At 46.4% G+C, this 25,031-nt stretch overlaps 1 protein-coding gene across 1 annotated transcript in view; it reads right to left on the reverse strand.

The window, feature by feature from the left end:
• The window catches only part of LOC105616258 (WD repeat-containing protein 49-like), a 38,184-nt gene extending 13,762 nt beyond the window's left edge, over nucleotides 1–24,422 (reverse strand). Inside the window, exons 1-8 of the mRNA XM_027973841.3 lie at nucleotides 23,647–24,422; nucleotides 21,004–21,109; nucleotides 15,202–15,356; nucleotides 13,172–13,274; nucleotides 9,765–9,871; nucleotides 9,604–9,683; nucleotides 6,160–6,266; nucleotides 1,420–1,585 (exon numbers count right to left, since the gene is read on the reverse strand). Coding sequence (XP_027829642.2) covers nucleotides 1,420–1,585; nucleotides 6,160–6,266; nucleotides 9,604–9,683; nucleotides 9,765–9,871; nucleotides 13,172–13,274; nucleotides 15,202–15,356; nucleotides 21,004–21,109; nucleotides 23,647–23,855 — 1,033 coding nt within the window. The 5' untranslated portion in view covers nucleotides 23,856–24,422. The remainder of the gene's footprint in view (nucleotides 1–1,419; nucleotides 1,586–6,159; nucleotides 6,267–9,603; nucleotides 9,684–9,764; nucleotides 9,872–13,171; nucleotides 13,275–15,201; nucleotides 15,357–21,003; nucleotides 21,110–23,646) is intronic.
• Between the last annotated feature and the right edge of the window lie 609 nt (nucleotides 24,423–25,031).

The following is a 25,031-nucleotide window of genomic DNA, read 5'->3' on the forward strand; positions in this document are numbered from 1 at the left end:
AAAGGGCCTAGAAATAGACAGGATCATAAATCTACAGGTAAGGATTTCTTTTTAATCTCACGGCGTCCAGAGGTTTCGGTTTCTAACCACTGCCCTCCGGAGCGCCTCTCAAGCACAGCAGGCTGACTGCATTGCTTTATCCTCATTTTACCTGTTGAGCATCACATCTTGTGCCTGAATTTAGACTGTGAGTCCCTTGGTGTGTACAGCACCAGGGCTCACATCTCTCTCCAGCCTCTGGTACACATCTCCCATGGGCTCCCATGTGGGCCGTGGAAGAGGCTCACATATATTTTCTGATCCAAGGAGCCACTGGAGATTTTCCTTGGCTACTAAGTCATCACATGTCTAAAGCAGGGATCGTAGTCTGAGGGTCATCGCTCGCTAAGGGTGGGCTGGTTTGGCTTCTGGAGATGCAGGCACTCCCCAGTTTTATGCAAAAATGCCCAGCACTTCTGTCTGTGTCTCCCCTGCTGGGGCCCGTGGGTGTGAGGGGTGGGAGCCCTGGCTGGTGGCTGATGAGCATCTGCAGATGGCCACTTGGGAAGGATGAAGCTGGACTCGGGACATGGAGAGAGAGCAGTGGTAAGAAGCTGCCTGTGTGGCTTTGGGTTCCTGCCACTTTTACAGTCCAGCACCACCAGCAATGGAACTGATAGATAAGCGAATCTCCCCACGTGTGTTTTCCACATGGCTCAGGACTCCTGGGGAGAGAGGGATGCGATTACCAGCCCAAGACCTAGCACTGGGCCTGGCACATAGCAGGAACTTGTCTGTATTTTTTTGAATGAATAAGTGAGTGAACGGCCTCATGATCACATTAGCAGACAACAGAGAGAGAGCCTTGAAGAATTAGGACCAGTGCAGAAGAATTGGGAAAGTGCAGTGGGGCAGTGGGGAGTTTTGTAGCATACAAGTAATGGGGCTTCCCAGGTGGCGCTGGTGGTAAAGAACCCACCTGCCAATGCAGGAGACATATGAGGCCCCGGTTCGATCCCTGGGTTGGGAAGATCTCCTGGAGGAGGACATGGCAACCCACTCCAGTATTCTTGCCTGGAGTATCCCATGGACAGAGGTGATTGGTAGGCTACCGTCCATGGGGTCACAAAGAGTTGGACACGACCGAAGCACACAAGCACCTAACTGACTTACAATGTTATGTTAGTTTCAGGTGTGCGTGAGATGCGCTCTGATGGACAGGTGCCTGGGGATGTGTACTGAGCTAGCTGAACTCTCAAGCTCCCCCCGCCGCTCCTGCCTTCCCCAGCTCTGAAAATCTCCATCTCACAAGTTAAGACCTGAAACCAGGCCACTCCATTATAACTGGGAAGCATTCCAGAGACGAGCTCCCTTTAGACAACTTGCCAGGAGCCTGAGCCTGCCGGGCCCATGCAGAGTGGCCACGGAGGCCACCCCTACCTTCGCTATCTTCTGTGCCGTCAGAGGAGCTGGGGGAATTCAGCTTTCTGTACACGCGGCCTGAGATGATATTCCGGATGATAATCTCCCCATTGTAACTGGAGGTGGCGAGGAGAGAAGGTGGACAATGAGCCACACAGAGGATGTTTTCCTTGTGCCCATGGTTCTAGGAAAGAGAGAAGGGGACAGAGTCAGAAACCCAATCCCCAGTCACCTACAGCTCACTTGCCTGCATTTGACACCTGGACAGAGGAGGAAGAGGGGTTCCTCCTGCGGTTACCCCTCCAGGGGTTCCTCCTCCTGGAACCTGGTGGCTCAGCCCAGGGGGTCGGGGCAACGCTCACAGACCAGCCAGAGAGGAGCTGCATCCTCCCGAGTCAGTTTCATCACCTTCCCCGGGGAAGCGCTACTTCCGTTAGCTCCCTTACCACCCTCAGTGCTAGGAAGGAGGCTCTTTGCAAGGAGCCCTCTTTGGGGCTGAAACGTTGATGGGAATGTGACAATGGAACCCAAGCACTGGCCAACGGGGTCTGGCCTCCCGTGAGCCCCAGGTCTAAATTCCAAGGTGTAGAGTCCTTCAGCTCAGTTCCTCCGGGGCTCCCCTCTGCCCCCCATTGTGGCCTACTAGTGCCCTTAGGAATTGGAATTGCCTACTCTCCTTGAAAGGAGGATTCGGGTATACACGTGCTTAAGAGAGACAAGACACATAACAAAAATGTTTTTGTTTTTCAGACCAGAGCTGCAGAGCTCCAAGAGTGCCTGACTATTCTCCAGCTGAAGGTTGAAAGTTAAAACTTTCTCCCTGGGGTGCAGTTCCCTTGTGAAGAGAACTTCTCCTAGGGATGTAAGGAATATTCTTTCTCCCTTGTCTTCATGTGCTTCTCACAGAGTGTCCCTTGAGGACCTCTCTGTTATCAGCTAAGACGTCCCTTCTGCCTGAAAGCAGCTGGGAAGGTGGTGGGAAGGACAGTTGGAGAGAAAGTCAATGGCTTTCTCCTCCCGACAGTCTGCCTCCAAATCTCACCTCCTGCTGAGGTCTGTGAGCACTGGTGTCTGGAGATTCTCCCTCCACGGTCCCCACTACTTGTGGAATGCAGTTTACATGCCTTGGATGGCTTTCAGGCTCTGGTTTAACTTCCAGTCTCATTTCCCTCCTGTACCTGAATTGCCAGCCCCTCAGACTATTCATAGTCCTTCCAGACAACATGCTTCTCCTGCTTCCAGACAGCCCTCTCCCCATCTCCCCCATCCAGACTGCCTTTTCCTACTTGGCCTCCCAGAAAAATCCTAGTAATCTTTTAATATCCTCCATGATGTTAAAGCAAAATTGGTAGTTCCCATCTCTGGGTTTCTCTAGTATTTCATACGTTATTATATCATCCATCACATCGTATAATGATTACTTCCTTACTTTATCTCCTTTCCAGTCTGTGAGACCCTGGGCTGGGAATCACACTTTATTCATGTTTGTATCCTGTGTGCCTACCCACAAAGGATGGCACTATGTCAGTGCTTGATAAGTAGGGGCTGAAAGAATTGATAACTGAATGAATAAATATTTGGATGAACTCCTTATTACCAAATTCAGACTCAAATTGAAGAAAGTAGGGAAAACCGCTAGACCATTCAGGTATGACCTAAATCAAATCCCTTATGATTATACAGTGGAAGTGAGAAATAGATTTAAGGGCCTAGATCTGATAGATAGAATGCCTGATGAACTATGGAATGAGGTTCGTGACATTGTACAGGAGACAGGGATCAAGACCATCCCCATGGAAAAACAATGCAAAAAAGCAAAATGGCTGTCTGCGGAGGCCTTACGAATAGCTGTGAAAAGAAGAGAAGCGAAAAGCAAAGGAGAAAAGGAAAGATATAAGCATCTGAATGCAGAATTCCAAAGAATAGCAAGAAGAGATAAGAAAGCCTTCTTCAGCGATCAGTGCAAAGAAATAGAGGAAAAGAACAGAATGGGAAAGACTAGAGATCTCTTCAAGAAAATTAGAGATACCAAGGGAACATTTCATACAAAGATGGGCTCTATAAAGGACAGAAATGGTCTGGACCTAACAGAAGCAGAAGATATTAAGAAGAGGTGGCAAGAATACACAGAAGAACTGTACAAAATAGATCTTCACGACCTGGATAATCACGATGGTGTGATCACTCATCTAGAACCAGACTTCCTGGAATGTGAAGTCAGGTGGGCCTTTGAAAGCATCACTACGAACAAAGCTAGTGGAGGTGATGGGATTCCAGTTGAGCTGTTTCAAATCCTGAAAGATGATGCTGTGAAAGTGCTGCACTCAATATGCCAGCAAATTTGGAAAACTCAGCAGTGGCCACAGGACTGGAAAAGGTCAGTTTTCATTCCAATCCCAAAGAAAGGCAATGCCAAAGAATGCTCAAACTACCACACAATGGCACTCATCTCACATGCTAGTAAAGTAATGCTCAAAATTCTCCAAGCCAGGCTTCAGCAATACGTAAACCATGAACTTCCTGATGTTCAAGCTGGTTTTAGAAAAGGCAGAGGAACCAGAGATCAAATTGCCAACATCCACTGGATCATCGAAAAAGCAAGAGAGTTCCAGAAAAACATCTATTTCTGCTTTATTGACTATGCCAATGTCTTTGACTGTGTGGATCACAATAAACTGTGGAAAATTCTGAGAGAGATAGGAATACCAGACCACCTGACCTGCCTCTTGAGAAAGGTCAGGAAGCAACAGTTAGAACTGGACATGGAACAACAGACTGGTTCCAAATAGGAAAAGGAGTACCTCAAGGCTGTATATTGTCACCCTGCTTATTTAACTTCTATGCAGAGTACATCATGAGAAACGCTGGGCTGGAAGAAGCACAAGCTGGAATCAAGATTGCCAGGAGAAACATCAGTAACCTCAGATATGCAGATGACACCACCCTTAAGGCAGAAAGTGAAGAGGAACTAAAAAGCCTCTTGATGAAAGTGAAAGTGGAGAGTGAAAAAGTTGGCTTAAAGCTCAACATTCAGAAAACGAAGATCATGGCATCCGGTCCCATCACTTCATGGGAAATAGATGGGGAAACAGTGGAAACAGTGTCAGACTTTATTTTTTTGAGCTCCAAAATCACTGCAGGTGGTGATTGCAGCCATGAAATTAAAAGACGCTTACTCCTTGGAAGGAAAGCTACGATCAACCTAGATAGAATATTCAAAAGCAGAGACATTAATTTGCTGACTAAGGTCCGTCTAGTCAAGGCTATGGTTTTTCCAGTGGTCATGCATGGATGTGAGAGTTGGACTGTGAAGAAGGCTGAGCGCCGAAGAATTGATGCTTTTGAACTGTGGTGTTGGAGAAGACTCTTGAGAGTCCCTTGGACTGCAAGGAGATCCAACCAGTCCATTCTGAAGGAGATCAGCCCTGGGATTTCTTTGGTAGGAATGATGCTAAAGCTGAAGCTCCAGTACTTTGGCCATCTCATGTGAAGAGTTGACTCATTGGAAAAGACTCTGATGCTGGGAGGGATTGGGGGCAGGAGGAGAAGGGGACGACAGAGGATGAGATGGCTGGATGGCATCACTGACTCGATGGACGTGAGTCTGAGTGAACTCTGGGAGTTGTTGATGGACAGGGAGGCCTGGCGTGGTGTGATTCATGGGGTCACAAAGAGTCGGACACGACTGAGCGACTGAACTGAACTGAATACTTCCCTGACTCTTGCGTGATTTCTGCCCTTACAATGGCTGTGGCTTTCCTGGGGACATTTTGTGCAAACTCTGTGCTTTCACTTAATAATCACTCATCTGCAAACTTCATAAAGGCAGCGACCACGTGACGACCACTTTGCTCATCACTGCAAGCTCAGTGACCAGCACAGGCTGGGTGCATGTTTGACATATGTTGGTTGAATGAAAGCCTATTAATATAAGCTAGGCACTGAGCTACATCCTGGGAATACAATGGAGAAAGGCAGACGAGGTCTGTCTTCATGACTTTGTATTCTAGTGACTTGTGCCTTTTGGAATATTTACAGGGCATAAGGTGGGGTTGGCTGGTGGGAAATGCTTGTGCACAGTGACCTTCTTTTTTTAATACTTGTCTTAATGGCTTGACATACAGACATTTTGTTAAATTTATTTTTAATTGGAGGATGTTTTACAATGTTGTATCGGTCTTTGTTTTACCACAACAACATGAATCCAGACAGTTTTGAGGGAGATCATTTGGCTCTGGGAAGCTGTAGAAGGTTGGGGGCAGTTTAAGTGCTAATAAGAATTATAAGACGTTCCCTGGTTCTGGGTCCCTAACAAGCCATGGGGCAGCAGGAACGTCATTGCTTAGGTTCCCTGGCCGCCCAAGGATGGCACGGTGAATGCTTATGGTTTTGCACTGGAGCAGAAGCAGGAAGTGGATGCTTCCTTGAAGAAAGTCATTCCCAGCAGGTCCTGGATTGCCATTCTTGCACAATAGAACTCCAGGATGAATTCAAGTAGAGCTGTGTAGACTTGCTCCTAGGCCTCATGCCCCAAACAGCACAGGCCATCACTCCTGTGGAGCAGAAGCAGCTGCCTGGAGCTCAGGGCTCCTGGCTCTACCGGGACCCAATCATGAATCTCACCACATCGGAGGCTCTTGAGATGCTGTGACCACCCTCGGCAGGCCCAGGGGACTCAGGGTGAGCCTCTGGAGGGAATGACATCCCCATCAAGTGCCACTGTTTGGGTTGAGAGTCGGACAGTGGACCAGGGCTCACCAAGTCATCTTGCCAGTGTGGCTGTGGCTTCTGGAAGTGATGAAAGTCACACGGTGTGTCCTGCATCCAAAGCCAAATAGGAGACGTTGTACCAGCAGTAAAATGAGCTGCCAACACACTCACAGCTTCAGAGAGAGGTGCTGGCACACTTTACAACCATACCCCTCACTCCACCAGTGACGTAGATTTTCGAAATGTCAAAGCAAATTCCCCTAGTGCTAGTGGGAATAAAAAGCAATCCACGCCTGACGTTTGGGTGATTGCATTTCAGCAAATCATATGCCAACTGACAAGCTCTCCTTGGATGGTCTGCATAGCTTCACCTCCATAATAAGACCCATAGCCATTGCCTGAGCTAAAACAAAAGCCATCAGCTCAGGAATCTATAATAGCAAAGGGTGAATTCAATGCCGAGAACTCTCAGGTAGTTATGTTGCAGATCATCTGAGGATGCTGGGCTTAGGCTGTGAAATACAGCGTATTTTCAAATGAATAAAGAACTTACAATGTTTAAAGACTTTGGAAATCCAGAACCATCGGCATAGCAAGCAAGGGAAATAAAGTGCCACAGGTGGATTTAAAATGCAGTTTTAAGTCAGAATTTTCATCTTCCCCTGTCTCTTAATTCCCTTTCCCAACTGTAAGTCATAAAAAATAACTTTTTTTCCCACAGAGATGTTTATAGATGGCATTTATTTCCTCTTCTCATTCAGGGACGGACTGGGGCACAAAGAAAGAAATGATAACCCACTCCAGCATTCTTGCCTGGAGAATTCCATGGACAGGGGAGTCTGGCAGGATACAGTCCATGGGGTTGCAAAGAGTCAGACACGATCGACTTACTAACACTTTCACAGGGAATAAGGAAAGAGGGAGAGAGAAGGAAGAATTTAAAGAGCCAAAGTGTTGACAGTCTGGTTAACCCTCAGTTAGGGGTGAGGGTATTAGAAATGAAGCTGGAAGCCCCTGCCTGGAGAGGGGAGCACAGCCACCTGCACAAAGGGTGAGAAGACCAGCAGGGTGTGAGGAGCTGCAGCTGTCAGGGCTAGTCTGGTTTGGATCCCCGGAGATGCCCTCTCTGTCCCAGAGCTTTTATACCCAGTACTTTGTGATATCATGATTTATAATTAGAAATATCTGTTTGGGCTTTGTCCACATTCTGGGACAGAGTTGCTAAAACCTTGCAGTTTCTTGAGTGGTGAGACCATAGAGGCTCCTTGCCCTTTCCCAACCTCACTGTCTCATCTCTTTCACCTGACTGTCCCAGAGTTGTGTCCATTTGTAGTAAGATGATAATCCATGAAGCTAAGTATTTCTGTAAGTTCTGTGTGATGCTTGAGAAAATTAAAATAATCCAAGGGGGGTGGTTTTTGGGCCTTCTAGTCTATAGTCAATTGGACTGACTTGCAAATGGTGTCTGAAGCGGAGGGGCAGGAGTCTTGTGTCTTGGAAGAGTGAGCTCTGCCTCATGGGATCTGATGCTCTCCCCAGGCAGACAGGGTCAGAACCGCAGGGTACCAGCTGGTGTTGGAGAATGGCTTGCCGGGCAAACCCCCACACATCAGAACTGGATGTCGTGACATTACACTTCTTCCCACAAAAAAGAACTAAAGAGACCAAAGGAGAAAAAGTGAAGTTTTTTAAAGGGAAGGAGGGAGGAAAGATGGGGAGAAAAGGGAGAGAGAAGGAAAGAGGAAACACTTTTTTCTGTATCACTGCTTGGCTTATACCAGAAAGAGGTATAAAGAATTTCTCCAAAATCTGTTTTTAGAGAGAAAAGATTCAGCAGGGCGTGGGGGTGGGGAGAGGCATATCAGTGTGAAGCACGGTTTTGAAACATCATAATTCTGTACATTTCACGTACAAAGTACACATCTCTTCTTCTCTCCCATCCAACTGCTATGATACACCCAGAACAATAACAGATGGTTATATTTGGATGCTCAAGCTTATCATTCATGCTTAATTTTTGCGTGGAATCAGCACTGTGGCTTGATTTTGCCGTGCTCATGTGGCAAATGAAGAGAGCAAGAAGGTCACCTCTTCTTTTTTTTTTTATGAAGAGCGAGATAAAAGATGATTTGGTAAATGAGGGTCAGTTTTTTAACTGGCTCCTAAAGGATTAGGAACAGAAACAGGATACTCTGTTGTTCCCAAGGTCTGTTCCATGAGCAGCTGCCTTTCTGAGGATGACCCGGTCCCGAGAGCCTGGCTGAACCATGGAGGCGAGGACGCAAATAGAAGTGGACCAAGCACTGCTTTTTAACACTTTCATGTTCAGGAGGGAATTTATTGGATTTTTATTCTTTGACTTCTGGCTGCTGAATTTAGCTACTCTAGTTTGTGACTTATTCCTAGATAAAGCATTTGGTGGAAGACGCACTGTTTCCTGTCTCTACCTCTAAACCATTATCAAAATGTGAAGAGAATTGTTTCCAGTATTCTGGAAGAGACGAGTTGCCTAAACTGCCATCAGGCAGCAACCACAGTTTGGGTAATTCTTTGACACATTTCCTTCTGGAAAATTCCCTTTACTATCTTTAGTATCCTTCCCTAGGACAAAGGTTGTGTCAAAAATGATACTCAACCAAATATTGAAAGTTGTCTCTCTTATATTCAAGCTGAATGTGACTTCCTTGGAGAAGGAAATGGCAATCCACTCCAGTATTCTTGCCTGGAGAATCCCATGGATGGAGAAGCCTAGTAGGTTACAGTCCATGGCGTCGCAAAGAGTCGGACACGACTGAGCGACTTCACCTTCACCTTCAAGTTCATCTAGACTTTGTGATGTTTGACTTACGTGATATTTAAAATGTTTAGAAAAATTTAATATTTTAAAGTGTTTTGGGGGGGGGGCAGGGGTGGGTTGCTTTTCTTGTAGCTCATGGATAAAGAATCTGTCTGTAATGCAGGGGACCTGGGTTCAATTCCTGGGTTGGGAAGATCCCCTGGAGAAGGGAATGACAACCCACTTCAGTTTGCTTGCCTGGGAAATCCCATAGACAGAGGAGCCTGGCTGTTTTTAGAGCATTTGTTGAATTTGTTACAATATTGCTTCTGTTTCATGTTTTGGGTTTTTGGTTATGAGGCATGTGGGATCTTAACCCCCTGACAAGTGATGGAACTTACACACCCTGCAATGGAAGGCAAAGTCTTAACCACTAGACTGCCATGGAAGTCCCAGGTTAAACTTTTTAAAGAATTCAGGGCTATACCAGGCAGCGAGGGAACAAATGCATAGGCTATAGATGGCGGCACAAACATAGATGTGAAGTATGTCCCTCCTGCCCAGGAGTTCAGAGTCAGTGGCAACGAAATACGAGAGAGAAGGGATCTAACATGCATGTATCCTAGACTCTGTCTCATTGGATTTCTCCTGTATTTGCCCCAAATGCCTACTGTGTGCCATTATTTTATGGGGACCCTTGGTAGGAGGTGACTCACTGTGTTTCAGAGTGTGCAGACATTGCCCACTGTTGTAGCTCCGTATTTTCAGACAGCCGTCTCTGCCCCCAGTAATCAGCCTAAAAAGCAGAACCCTCCATCAGGACACAAGTCAGGGGTCATCCTGCCTGACAGTAGGAGATTCTGACGAAAACACACACCTTCTTCCACTGGAGTCGGAGGCCAGACAGGTGATTCCAGCATTGCCATGAGCCCCAGTAAATCCAGACAACAGTCTTCCCGTTTCAAAGTCCCATACTTTCACCACCTGTAACAGGAAGTTTGAAAAAGTAGCTGGAGCCACTGGCTATCAAATTAGAGAGAATTTACATTTAGAGGTCTAGTGTCATAGATATGAAAGATAAGCGTTTACTCTGAAGGTTTCCGTACTTTTAATACAAGTTGGCTTACCTGAGCGTGTTCGTTAGCTAGGGCTGCCATAACAAAATACTATAGACTGGGGCTATAAATAGCAGATGTATTTTCTCACAGTCCAAGATCAAGTTGCCAGCAGGGTTTGGTCTCTTTCGAGGCCTCTCTGCTCGGCTTGTGGACAGCCACCTTCTCACTGAGTCCTCACGTGGTCTTTCCTCTGTGCCTCTGCACCCCAGCATCTCTTTATGTGTGTAAATTTCCTCTCGTTATAAGAACACCAGTCAGATTGGATTAGGGCTTATCCTCACAGCCTCAGTTTAACATGATGACCTCTCTAAAGACTGTCTCCAAATACAACCATATTCTGAGGTACCGAGCATTAGGACTTTAACACATGCATTTGAGGGGAACACAGTTCAGTCTACAGTACTGACAGAGAAGATCAGAAAATTTAGAGGCATTGGATAAAAATCTCCTGACCATATAACTCAGAGAAGACAGGTGTGAATTGAATTTTGAGCAGCCAAATTTATTTACCACCAAAGCAAAGCTGAATAGGAAAGATGACACATTTTCTGGGAAGGATATATAAACCCTCAGCTTTAAAGCTTTGCTCAGTCCAGCTTGTTCCAGTCTTGCAGTTATTTTCTTTTTGCCCCATCTCTTGAGCACTCTTTGAATGAAATCATCTTTAAAATTAGAAAAAAAAATTTTTTTGGCTGTGCCATGGCATGGTGGGATCTTAGTTCCCAGACCAGAGATTGAACGGGTGCCCCCTGCAGTGGAAGCAGAGTCCTAACCATTGGACCGCCAAGGAAGCCCATGATTTCTATGGACTGGAGAATCCCAGGGACGGGGGAGCCTGCTAGGCTGCAGTCCATGGGGTTGCACAGAGTTGGACACGACTGAGCGACTTCACTTTCACTTTTCACTTTCATGCACTGGAGAAGGAAATGGCAACCCACTCCAGTGTTCTTGCCTGGAGAATCGCAGGAACGGGGGAGCCTGGTGGGCTGCCGTCTCTGGGGCCGCACAGAGTCGGACACGACTGAAGCGACTTGGCAGCAGCAGTAGCAACAGCAGTGCTCAGTTTATACAAAAGAATGAATACAATGTGATATAGTGGTATTCATAAATTCAGGCCTTGTCAAGATCTTGGGCAATGAAGTCTAGATGTCATGGATTGTGATGACTATGCTACAAAGATTTCACACAGCAACAGATTTGCAAGGTGAGCAAATACTTAAATCAATAATTTAATTCAGTAAGTATAGGGGTATTTATTACTGCAAGGAGATCCAACCAGTCCAAATAAAGGACATCAGTCCTGGGTATTCATTGGAAGGACTGTTGTTGAAGCTGAAACTCCAATACTTTGACAACCTGATGTGAAGAGCTGACTCACTGGAAAAGACTCTGATGCTGGGAAAGATTGAGGGCAGGAGGAGAAGGAGACGACAGAGGGTGGGATGGTTGGATGGCATCGCTGACTCAGTGGACATGGGTTTGGGACTCCGGGAGTTGGTGATGGACAGGGAGGCCTGGTGTCCTGCAGTTGATGCAGTTGCAATGAGTCAGACAGGACTCAGTGACTGAATTGATTGATTGATTGATTGATTACCAGAATATGCCTAATACATACAGTTATAACTGTAGAGTATTTATATCTCAACTTAACCTCTACTTACCACCCACCACTGGGGGAGACTTGCATATCAGTATAATGCCACCGAGGGAGGCAGACTGTGTTAGCATAGAATTAGGAGCCCAAATGCTGATGGAGCCATTCATTCTGCCTGGATGTGGGAGGGGATCTAGGACTGTTACCGGGGCTGGTATCTGAGCTGTGCCTTAAAGAATAAGAAGGGTTTTGACAGATTAAGAAGGAAAGAAGAGGGGAACATAGGTGCTTTAATTCCTGCCCTCAAACACCTGAAGCAACTGTTTAGAGGTGAGGCTCACACACATGAAACAGAGCAGGACACCGTACAGAAGGCTCAGTGGGTGATCAGGAAGAGGGAGGTGCCCGCACAAGTCAGGGTGGAGAAGGCAAATTTTCCCGGGTGGAGACAGGACTTGAGTTGGACCTTGAAGGGTTGCTTAGGTGTGTGTAGGAAAAGAGCAGGAAGAAGGAAATTCCAGGGTGGAGACGGGAAAAGTTTGCATAGAGCCAGGGGCAGGAATGTGCAGAACGCTGAGAAGGGTGATAAGGCTGACTTCCTGGGAGTCAAATCTGGAGGATAAATGCTTCTCTGTAAGTTTGAACTCAAACTATGCAGGAACCCACTTTCTTTGAGATGAACTGATACTGAGTCATCATAAAAAATGTTTGCCCAAGAGAGCAGGTAATCTGCTTCTTTTGGTACTTAATAAGACCATGGTGACCACTAATCTCTGGAGCAGAAGCTCAGCAAGAAGAGATGTCGGGAGTGCAGCTGAAGTGAGTGTGAACAGGAAGAGGATGTGTCCAGGCTCTGATGCTCCTGATGCTGTAAATCCTAAAGACAGGGTGCACCAGGCTCTGGCAGGAATGAGGGGAGAGGTCACGGTCACACTGCCAGGGACACTCACTTGCAATGCTGGAGCCCAGGTCAGTAATAAAGTAAGTGATTGAACTAATATTAGAAGATTTCAGAACATTCTAGCAGCACCAGTGTACTTGGGATGTGCCTTCCCATTGCCTCAAGGACAGAAAAACACAAGTTGTGGGATGTCTGTGTTTCCCTGCTCTAGTTCCTTGCTCAAGGAGCAGTGATTACTGATTATGGCCCCTCCTGTGGGCCAGCCACTGTGCAGGCCCTCCAGGAGGGGGCCGGCGGGGTCCTCATGAGCCCTGGTGAGAGGGGAAGTAGACAGCAAGCTCTGAACCCTCATTCTCAGACTAGAGTTGCAGTGGGTTAGGGGTACATTGATCATCCCATACCACACAAGAACATTGCCATGAAGTCTTAACCATTCCATAGGACCAGACAGACCGTCCTTCCAAATAGCTCACACTGTAAACCCCTGCAGAATCTGTGGGCTCTTCCATCCCTGCGAGCATTCACAGAAGAGTGTCCAAACACTACAGGTGGTCAGCAGAGCAGACTCAGATCTCTCATTTTCACTTCTAGAGACAGATTGGCCTGTGAAGGTGAGGACAGTGGGGCCGTGCTTGCAAGCACATCTAAAGAGACTAACGCTTGACACTTACAGATGCTTCTGAACAGCTGACCACCAGCCTGAATGTGGGGTTGTCCCGGCAGCATACCCCGGACTCCTTGTGGGAAACCACTGAGTGAGGCTCATGGGGACAGCTTGTTCATGAAAAGCAGAGAGTGAGAGAAAGAGGATGAAAACTTGAATCAAGGGCACAACATGCATACCCGGGACGAAACGTCGACTGCTTTGATTAAGAGGATGGTCTTGAACTCAAATGATGGGTCTGTGACCTTGGGCAAGTCACTCAGCTGCTCAAAACTCTACTTTTATGATCTATTAAATAGGGATGACGGTATCTACTTTAAAGCATTGTTTTGAGGATTAAATGAGAAACCGTATATATAGTCATCATCCCTCAGTATCTGAGGGGGGGGATTAGTTTGAGGACCCCCAAGAACACCAAAATCCACAGGTTCTTGAGTCCCTTATGTAAAATGGCATAATATTTGCATATAACCCATGCACATCCTTTTATACACTTTAAAACACCTCCAAATTACTTATAAAAACCAATGCAGTTTAAATGCTACGTATATAGTTGCCACATGTGGCAAATTCAACTTTGGGGGTCCTTTTGCTTTTTGGAAACTTCTGGAATTAAAATAATTTTTTTCTTCCATCTCCAGTTGGTTGAATGTGCTGATGCAGCACCCATGGACAAAGAGGGCCGACGTGATGCCCTTAGCCCAGGACCTCACGTAACCTGATGGGTCTGCAATGAGGAGCAGCCACTAACCGTGAGAACTGACGCCATGTCTCCTTGATGGGGCAAGAAGGAGTGTGACTTCATGAAACTGCAAGGTGGAACTTCTTCCCTATTAACGCACATCTTCCCGCAAACAAACTGTATCATCCCATTCTGAGTCCCCAACCCTGAAGGGCAGTGCTTTTCCCTCACAGCAGGGACAAGGCCAGGCCAGATCCTGGGAGGCCCTGCAGAGTGCCTCCCACTGGCACCCATGGGCACAGGGCTCGCCTGTGTCCTTGGACTTCGCCTCTTAAGCCACCCAATCCTTTTGCACTCATCGCCTCATCTGTCAAATGGAATCCTTTATAGAAACTTGGTGAGGAAAAAGTGTGGGGAAGGAGGTGAAAGGCTGGCATGCAGTGGACGCTGAAGAACCGAACGTTGGTCACCAGCCTTCACTGTCCTCAGTGCCCTGCGACGGTCAGCCCCAAGCCTGGGCCACTCACAGAGATTCGGGGGACCCGAAACCTCAGACTTAGTGCTGGAAGAGTCTCAGTGCGGGCAAAGCAGGGCTTGGCATAAGGACGTTTAGAACTTTGGGGAGCAGAGTCTCCACACGTCACAGACGAGACCGCAGGAGGCTTTTGGCTGACCAGGTCAGCATCACAAGCTCCCCAGAGATGGAGCAGGGACCGGCAGACAGTATCTGGCATTCAAGTGTTGGTGCTAGAGAAGAGGCTATTTTTGCTGTGAGCTGGAATTTTAGACACTGTTCCCAAAAAAATCAACCCAGCAGGCTGTTTGTTCCACACAGCAATACCATGTAGAACAAACAGCAGGTGGACTGAGAGATGCTCCCGTGTTTCAGCTGGTTGTTTCGGCCTCTTGAGTGAAGAGCCTACCTTCCAGGCCTGGCTGGAGTGATGACCGGGCAGTGCCCTCTGTGTCTTCGAGTGGCTGCCCTGCTTGAGGGACGGGGGTTTCGGGTGTGGGCACTGCAGGACCGTGGGACTACAAGTAGGCTGATGCCTTAGGACTGAGTAAGCAGCCCTGGGGTTTGCAGGACAGTTTCCTATGGGGGTGGGCTGATGGGTGGAATAGGCTCAAGGGGTGGATTTCAGTCTTCAGGATGATATAGGGAGGTGGTGTCAGAGTTACCAGTGGGCATGTTAGGGAGAGCTCACCAGATATACACTGTGCTCTAGGGTGTGGGGCATACAGCCAGGGGCTCCCACAGAGTCCTTAGCTCTGGATTGTTAGGTAGAAGGTCCTACGCAGCTGCGCTGAGCTCTGCCGGACCTTCTGAGAGCTGACTGCCAGGGCCCAGAGGACACCCTCCTACCTCAGCCGCAGGTGCAGGAGTGCTAGGAGTGGCCACATACAGGGCTCTGGGACTGGGGAGGTAGAGGCAGGCCCCGGGCTCACCCCGAATGCCGCTGGCTTTGGAGGAGGCAGTGAACAAGCAGCTGTTGGTCTCCAGATCCCAGATCTGAGGAGGAAATGAGAAAAAAGTGATCAGAGCTCTTGACTAGCCTGTTTTGCTGGGTTTCCAAAGCTGTCACCTTTTGGGGGATCTCTTAGGCTTATGCAAAGTTCACGCATTGCCCCTTCTCACACACCCCCAAAGGAAAAGTAGTTGTCTAAGGAAGCAGGAAGTGGGGACCGAGGTCCTGAGCCCTTCTGCCAGGATGAAGCTCCACGGCAACTGCAGCTAAACTCCCCAGAGTTGAGCTCTACTTTCCTACTAGGAGATGCTTCTCTTCCATAGACACAGCTTCCTCGGTGGGAGCTCACACTATGGGTCTGATCTGTGACTCAGAGCTACTGCTGCACCCAAGATATGCCCCCATTTCTTCCTATTGGTCCTTAAAACCCATCCCTGGAGGACACAGGCAAGAAACCTCAGGGTAACTATTGGAGGAGAGCGTAACCCCCCGTCCCTGGGTTGGAATCCCAGCTGTACTGCCTAATCACTGTGTGGTGTTGGACAAATAACTACATTTTCTTTCCCTCAGTTTCTTTATCTGTAAAATGGGGAGAATAATAGTAGCATTTGCCTTATAGAATTGTTTTAAGGAATCTAAACATTTAATAAAAGATGGAGTGCTAGAAAATGGTATTACATGGCTGCTGCTGCTGCTGCTAAGTCGCTTCAGCCGTGTCCGACTCTGTGCCACCCCATAGACGGCAGCCCACCAGGCTCCCCCGTCCCTGGGATTCTCCAGGCAAGAACACTGGGGTGGGTTGCCATTTCCTTCTCTAATGCATGAAAGTAAAACGTGAAAGTGAAGTCGCTCAGTTGTGTCCAACTCTGCGACCCCATGGACGGCAGCCCACCAGGCTCCTCCATCCATGAGATTTGCCAGGCAAGAGTACTGGAGCGGGGTGCCATTGCCTTCTCCATTATATGGCTAGAATACTACTAATACCGTTCATAATAGTTTGGGGCTATTTTTTTTTTTTTGCCTGCAGTGTGTGGCACATGGGATCTTGGTTCCCTGACTAGGGATTGAACTATCATCTCCTGCAATGGAAACACAGAGTCTTAATGGCTGGACTGCCAGCAAAGTCCTGACAGCTCTGTTCTTGAAGGGAGAAAAAGTGCCCCTCACCAGAAGCACTGGTGCTGGATTGTTACAATAGACAGAAATAAACTTACATTGTTTCAACCTATGGAAAATAGGGGTTTATCTGTTACAGCCGCAAGCCTTACCTTAACTGACACACCATGCTATCTTCCTTCCAAGAAATAGCTTTCTTTCCACCCTAATTCTTGTTGACATAAAACAGCTCTGTTTGTGGTGTGCAATATTAAATGCACAAAAAATAACAAGTGAAAATGGAAATCTGAATCAGTCACTTTGCTCTTCTTTAGAGAATGCCAGAAACTAGCAGACTCCTAAAACATTTTGTGGGTTCCCATGATTTACAGACATGAAATATTTGGGCTAAAAAAAAATCATCCAAAGAATGAAGACTATCTGATCAGGCATGCTAGAGATTTAGCTGTTTGCTTCCTAGTTGATTAGTTTTTATTTGATAGGAATAATATATTCTGAAATAAATTACACACCCTATTTCCAAGATAGGATTTCAATATATTTTAAACACACTTTGGGAAGTGATTCAATATGCCTGAATCATCACAGGCAAGATGCTAATCTTGTCATCATAAGTTTAGATTGGAAGAAAATGGAGAGGCACTAGGAAAAGAAATAGGATGGAAGACGTGTCCTCACATACAGAAGTATGATTATCTGATGGCGGCAAGTTTTGGAAAAAAAAAAAGTGAATTAAAAATATGATATCTCTAACTTTGTGGCCCTGGAGAATGCCTTTGGATGACTTTGATTTTCAAAATAAATAAAAAACTAAAGTCCATAAATCTTACCATTTTAATCAGTTTTTCTTGGAGGACTGAATTGAGTTTGGGGCCTGGTTGTATTCCTGACTGTGATCTCAACACCTAATTTTATACAAATATGCTCTTCATTGCCATGAGATGGACTTTAAGCTCACTACACAGGATCCATGCGGGACCCCACAAACAGTAAAATCCCAGAGTGTCACAGGGCCCCCGTTCTCAGTCTTTAGGGCTTTTCTCTCTTTTGCCCGCTTTGGCTCCCTTTATGAGACTTCCCTGATGGTTCAGCAGGTAAAAAACTTGCCTGCAGTGTAGGAGACACAGGAGATTTGGGTTTGGTCCCCGGGCCAGAGGATTCCCCTGGAGAAGGAAATGGCAACCCACTCCAGTACTCTTGCCTGAAAAATCCCATGCACAGAGGAGCCTGGCAGGCTGTAGTCCAAAGAGTCACCAAGAGTTGGACGCAACCAAGCACACAAGCATTCTCCCTTTATGATCTCATATACTCCATGGCTTAAAATTCCATCTAAATGCTGATTCCCAAATTTGTATCTCCAGCCCTGACATCTTCCCTCTCTCAGGACGGCTCTCTCCAGCACATCCACAGCTGGGCTCCTGACGTTATGCTCCTCTCACCCACCACCTTCCTCATCAAAGACCTAAAACCTTGGTGTCATCCTTGACTCCTCACTCCCCCTTTTCTTTAAAAACAACAAAAAAGCAAATCACAGCTTTCAGTTCAGTTCAGTTCAGTTGCTCAGTCGTGTCCGACTCTTTGCGACCCCATGAATCGCAGCACACCAGGCCTCCCTGTCCATCACCATCTCCTGGAGTTCACTCAGACTCGTGTCCACTGAGTCCGTGATGCCATCCAGCCATCTCATCCTCGGTCGTCCCCTTCTCCTCCTGCCCCAAATCCCCCCCAGCATCAGAGTCTTTTCCAATGAGTCAACTCTTCACATGAGGTGGCCAAAGTACTGGAGCTTCAGCTTTAGCATCATTCCCTCCAAAGAAATCCCAGGGCTGATCTCCTTCAGAATGGACTGGTTGGATCTCCTTGCAGTCCAAGGGACTCTCAAGAGTCTTCTCCAACACCACAGTTCAAAAGCATCAATTCTTCGGCGCTCAGCCTTCTTCACAGTCCAATTCTCACATCCATACATGACCACAGGAAAAACCATAGCCTTGACTAGACGGAGCTTAGTCAGCAAAGTAATGTCTCTGCTTTTGAATATACTATCTAGGTTGGTCATAACTTTTCTTCCAATCACAGCTTTATTGACATTTAATCCACATACTACAAAATTTACATTTTAAAGCATACAATTCAATGGTTTTTAGCATATTCACAGAGTTGTGCAACCATTGACACGAATTTCAAAAAATGTTCATTCCTCCAAAAGGAAACCCCATACCCATTAATTGCTACCCCCTATTCCCACCTCACCCCACCCCCTGACAGGCACTAAGCTCATTTCTGTCTCTGAATTTGCCTACTCTGGACATTTTATGTAAATGGAATTACACAGTACACAGCCCTCTGTGACTGGCTTTCGCTGAACACTTAGAGCTTCTCATGTTTTCTGTGTTGTATCATATGATAGTGCTCCATTTCTATTTTCTGTTGCTGAATAATACCCCATTGTATGGCTGATTGGATTTTGTTTATCCATTCCTTGGTTCGTGGACAGTTGGTTTATTTCTACTTTTTGGCTGTCATGAATGCTGCTATGAATATGTAGGTATTTTTGTGAACAGATGTTTTCAGTTCTCTTGGGTATAAACCCAGGAGTGGAAATGCTAGGTCATATGTTAACTTTCTGGTTAGCATTTCAAGAACTACCAAAATGTTTTCCAAAGTGGCTGTACCATTTAAATTCCTACCAGCAATCCACAAAGGTTCCAATTTCTCTACTTCTTTGCCAACATTTGTTATCATCTATCTTTTAATGTTAGCCATCCTAATGGGCGTGGTTTGAATTTTCATAGTGATTAATGATGTTGAGCATCTTGTCCTGTGTTTACTGGCCGTTTGAATATTTTCTTTAAAGGACTTTCTGTCCAAGTCCTTTGCCCATTTTAAAATAAGCTATTTGTGCTTTTAGTGCTGAGCACTGAGTTCTTTGTATTCTAGGCGCAAGTCCCTCATCAGATATGTGGTTTGCAGGTATTTTGTCTCATCCTGTAGGCTGTCTAATCACTTTCTTAATATTGTCCTTTAAAGCACGAGTTTTTATTTTTGAGGAAATCAACTCATTTTTTCCTTTAGTCTCTTATGCTTTTGATGCCATATCTAAGAAATCATTGCCTAGACCAAGGTCATGAAGATTTGGTCCCATGTTTTCTTCTATGAGTTTGGTAGGTGTAGCTCTTTTTACAGTTAGGTCTATGATCCATTTTGAGTTAACCTTTTTGTACAGTGTGAAGTAAGAGATTTAAGTCCAAAATCAAGGCATGGAAAGATTTGGATTCTTCAATGGCCTTTCTCCTGGGCTTGCAGAAGACCGTCTTCCTGCTGTGTCCTTGCAAGGTTGCCTCTCAGTCTAAGTGTCCTGATTTCCTCTTCTTATAAGGACATCAGTCATACTAGATTAGGACCCACCAACATGACCTCATTTAACCTTCAGTATTGCTTTATAGGGGCTTCCCTGGGGCTCAGTGGTCAGGAATCTGCCTGCCAGTGCAGGGGATGCAAGAGACTTGGGTTCAATCCCTGGGTTGGGAAGATCCCCTGGAGAAGGAAATGGTGACCCACTCCAGTATTCTTGCCTGAGAAATCCTGTAGACAGAGGAGCCTGGCGGGCTACAGTCCATGGGGTTTCAAAAGAATTGGACATGACTTAGTGACTAAGCAAAAACCCAGCAATTTCTTTATAGGCCTTATCTGTAAAAACAACTATATTCTAAAGTACTGGGGGTTAACACTTTGACATATGAATTTTGAAGAGACACAGTTCAGCTCAGTGTCTATCAATCATTTATTATGTGAGGGGTCAGTGAGCTGGTTTATGTATCTGCGGTGAATATGATCTCTGTCCTGAGGGTCCAGCAACTCACATTGCTCTAAACACCCATCCTCTGGCCCTGTGACAGTCCAGAAAAGAAGGTGGATGAGCCATGGAAATTTGTCATATTTACTGGAAAAGCATATGAGGTGATGGATGAAACAAATCAGTGAGGTTTTTCTTCTTTTTTTATTAAAAAAAAAAATAGTGTATTCCAGAGATAACAGAGTGACTGGTCTTTAGAGGCAGACAGGACCCTGGGTATAAAAAGAGGTATGAAGGCAAACAAACTGAAGGTAGGGATGTTGCTACCTCTGCCAGGGCCAGAAAGGTTTAAATTCTAAGCCTTGGAGAGAGCGTTTCAGAAAGGGCCCACTTGCTCTCTGTGTACTGCGAGATAAGATGACCACCTCTAGAGGCACAGGACTGCTGACTCTTGTCCCCATTCTGTCCCCAGCTCCCCCTCGCCATCCCCAACCTGCATCCTCACAAGGGATCTCCGGATGGAGTGTAAGCAGAGGGCTCAGTGCTATCACGTTTACTCATCCCAACAAAACAGCAGGTATAGAAAGTTCTCGGAGAGGCTGCCCTTCCCCTGCTTGCCTATTCTTCCTTTCAAAAGCAGATCCATGGAAGCAAGTGTCATCTGAGTATCTGCTAATCAGAGGCCCCAAAGGCTCCAGAGAGAGGAATGAAAACATGAAAGGAACACCTTCTCTGTCTGAAACCGCATTGGATAACACATCAAAACATAGCAGGGCAAAGACCTTAATGGTGTTGTCGGTGGACATGGAAAATATCTTGTTATCCTCAGCAGACACATGGATGTAAATCACTGGAGCTGTGTGGCTTCTCAGCATACCTGTTGGTTTTCTAGAATGGAAAAATAACAGATGAACACCAGGCAGTTCTAGCTGAGGCTTCTAAATAAAAATGCAAGACTAAACTTGGCCCGGATCTGGCAGCTCTATTCAGCCTGAGGAGGGTTATGTCTCCCTCTGAAACAACGTGCGTATATATCTTGTGTGATAAAAGGAGTGAAGCAGATAATATGCAGTTACAGCAACACAACTCGGTATGAGATGAAGCCCTGCGCTTTGTTTCTCCCGGGGCTGACAATATCGCTATAAAAGGAATAAGCTCGGAAGAGCATAGGGTGCAGTTGGAAGAGACTCCACGCAGGTTTTGCTTTATGCAGTATTCAGATCTGGCGTGAATGTCTTTCTAATAAGAGTTTAAGGAGTTCTGAGGGATAGCAGGGCCCTGAAGGGCGCAGGGCTGTGTGTGCTGTGGGAGGGTGAGGGGTAAGGAGAAGGGATGCTGGGCTGAGGTTGACGGGGAGAGAACAGTGTCTTTTTCTAACCACGTCACTGGGAAGTAAGCAAATTTTTCTCAGTCTTCTGATAAACAGGAGGCTAAGGTAATAGAAGTGGGTAGAAAAATCATGTTTCTTTTTTCCTTCCCTCCTCCTTTCTTCCTTCCATTTCTTTCCTTCTTATTAGCATCAGACACTGGACTGAATGCTCTACATGGATGGTCTCATTTGCGATCTGTACTGCTAATCTACAGAAGACTCCCAAGAGCCCCGTGGGCAGCAAGGAGATCAAACCAGTCAATCCCGAAGGAAATCAACCCTGAATATTCATTGGAAAGACTGATGCTGAAGCTCCAATACTTTGGCCACTTGATGCGAAGAGCCGACTCATTGGAAAAAGACCTTGATGCTGGGAAAGATGGAGGGCAGGAGCAGAAGGGGACGACAGAAGATGAGATGGTTAGATGGCATCACCAACTCAATGGACATGAGTTTGAGCAAATTATGGGAGACAGTGTGGGGCAGGGAAGCCTAGTGGGCAACAGTCCATGGGATTGCAGTCCATATGACTCAGCTGACTGAACAACAACTACTGCTACTACTACCAATCCAGGAGTGGATAGTCTTGTTATTTCTGAAGAGGGACTGGAGGCTGCAGCCCTTGCTCAGGATCATTCAGCTAGAAAGGGACTGAGGTGGCACAGAGGCTGGATCCATGAACTCACTGCCTTGGAGCACCGCTCAGCAGCTGAGGGGGCAGGGGTCACCTGGCAGGCCTCACTGATATCTGTGCAGAGGCTCAGCAGTAACCTAGGCTTTCTGTAGGTGACTGGTTCTTACTCCAAACCCCATATCAACTCCCCATTTTCCTCCTCTCCTTCCTTCTTCAACACTTGTCAACAGAAATGACATAGCTTTTAGCAACCAAGTTGCATTTGAATCCTGATTCTGCCATTCAGTTCAGTTCAGTTCAGTTCAGTTGCTCAGTCATGTCCGACTCTTTGCGACCCCATGAATCACAGCATGCCAGGGCTCCCTGTCCAGCACCAACTCCCGGAGTTCACTCAGACTCACGTCCATCGAGTCAGTGATGCCATCCAGCCATCTCATCCTCTGTCGTCCTCTTGTTCCCCTGCCCCCAATCCCTCCCAGCATCAAAGTCTTTTCCAATGAATCAACTCTTCGCATGAGGTGGCCAAAGTATTGGAGTTTCAGCTTTAGCATCAGTCCTTCCAAAGAAATCCGAAGGTTACCCAAACTTACTTAGCTCCTCTGACCTTCACTTTCTTCCTTGGTAAATGGAGTTGATGTGAGGATTAGAGAATGAATATGGGGCACAGTGCCCGGTACCAAGTAGGTGCTCAGTAAAGTGACAGTTTCTGTTATTTTCAAGGAAGCATTTCTGAGACTCATTCTGCAGGGACCCACATGAAGGTCAAGGGGGCACTCTCAGGAGTGTGATAATTACACACTGAAGGGGTGATGGCAACAGGCTTCTCTTCTGATTAAACAGTTTGCTACCGTGGCTACCCCAGTTCTGGGCTTTCCAGAAGAATCCCTGGAAAATGGGGAGTTGATATGGGGTTTGGAGTAAGAACCAGTCATCCACAGAAAGAATCCCTATGTTCTTAGGTCAATTCTGCTATATTTCAGGGGTGGTGGAGTCCTTAAATTAGATGGGGCTATACAACTCCAGCAGAGAAGTGAGGGTAAGCTTAGGGCCACCTGAGTGAGGGACACAGAAAGGACACTGATCGCAGATCAAGCGTTTAACCTAATTGTTCTCTACAACTGCTCATCATTCATTGTAGGGAAGACAGCAATTTGGTCAAAGAAAATCTTTCCAGTTGTGAGTGAATGATGGTTCTACACGATCTCCGTGTCTTTGGAAGCGATTTGCATTGTAAATAAGTTGTTTATTAACCCCCCAAAATGACTTTGTAATAGCCACAAGCAGAGATTTCCTGGGTTGCATGTCTGGGAGATCACTTTTGGACAGGGGCTCTTAAAGGGGAATCTTAGTGATCCTCAGTCCTGCTCTCCTGTACTTATGAGGTAAAGGGCACCCTTGGCTGGAGAGAGAGTGAAAACTTACCCAGGCAGATAAGGATTCCAGACTCTAATTATCCGATGCATTCCACCTGTCAACAGCAAGTTTTTTCCCTTGCAGAACGTAAATGCCTTGACTCCTTTGTGGATGCAGAAAACCGTTTGATCACATTCTGCTCGCCTTTGGGGCAAACCAAGGAATGCTTGGTCTTTTCTTGCTTTGACATTTTCCCCAACATCCTTTATTTCTTTCATCTTTTGCTCGACATTTGTTGTTCCCAGAGTGCACCCTAAAAATATTCACAGAAAAGCAAAACAGTTTCTCAACAAGATCAGTAAATTTTTGGACAAGTTACTAATTTTTAAAGATCTCAGGTTCATTTTCAGTGATGACAGTGTTTTCTTCTTTTTTACCCCAGGTGTTAAACCATAGATAGTCTGAAGAATGAAAATGATATTGTAAAAAAAGCAAGGTTTCCCCAAATCTCTACTGAGTGCCAGGCATTGGGCCAGAGCCACCCCACACATGACCTTGTTTGAGCCTCAAAGAAACTCAGTGGGGTAAGCACCTTTACTGCTACCTTACGGGTGAGGAAACTTACACACAGAGAGGTTAGACGCTTGTCATCAAGAAAACACTCAAGCCAAGGAAGCACCATCTGACTCCTAGATCAGGGCCTCCAGGTTTCATTAACTAATCAGCCAACTTCATTTATAACTATTCTGACAGATATTTGAGTCAAATGACTCAAATGACTTTTGGGCTTATGAATCCACAGAATAGAATAAAATAGTAGCATCACACAGAAGCGTCACACAGAAATGATCAAGGGCCTTCCTGCAGGCTTCAGACGTTGGTTTTGAGACAGGCTGGGACCTAGTGCCCTTGACTAGAGTCCTTGCATCTAGATAAAAGTCTCCTCGAGCAACAAAAAATACAAGAAACTATAAGAAGCTAAAGATAACTTACATGTGTGTGTGTGCAAAGTCGGTTCATGTGTGCTAAATCACTTCAGTTGTGTCCGACTCTCTTCGATCCCATGGGCTGTAGCCCACCTGGATCCTCTGTCCATGGGATTCTCCAGGCAAGAATACTGGAGTGGGTTGCCATGCCCTCCTCCAAGGGATCTTCCCAACCCAGGGACTGAATCCACGTCTCCTGTGGCTTCCGCATTGCAGGCAGATTTTTTTTATCACTGAGCCACCAGGAAAGCCCAAAATAACTACATGAAAGCCCAATCGGGGCAATTATGAACTATAAGATAAAAAAAGGCCACAAACCAACCACCGTTTCTGAGGTGGGGAGAGCAAAAGTAGGGTACTATGCATGATCCTTGCACACAGCACTACCAAGGGGGTGGGCAGGCCACCTAAGGCACCCTTCCTGCCCGGCCTGCCCAACCATCCCCACCCTCACCATGTTTAAGGAAC

This window comes from Ovis aries, chromosome 10 (genome assembly GCF_016772045.2).
Source record: "Ovis aries strain OAR_USU_Benz2616 breed Rambouillet chromosome 10, ARS-UI_Ramb_v3.0, whole genome shotgun sequence".
NCBI classification, from domain to species: domain Eukaryota; kingdom Metazoa; phylum Chordata; class Mammalia; order Artiodactyla; family Bovidae; genus Ovis; species Ovis aries.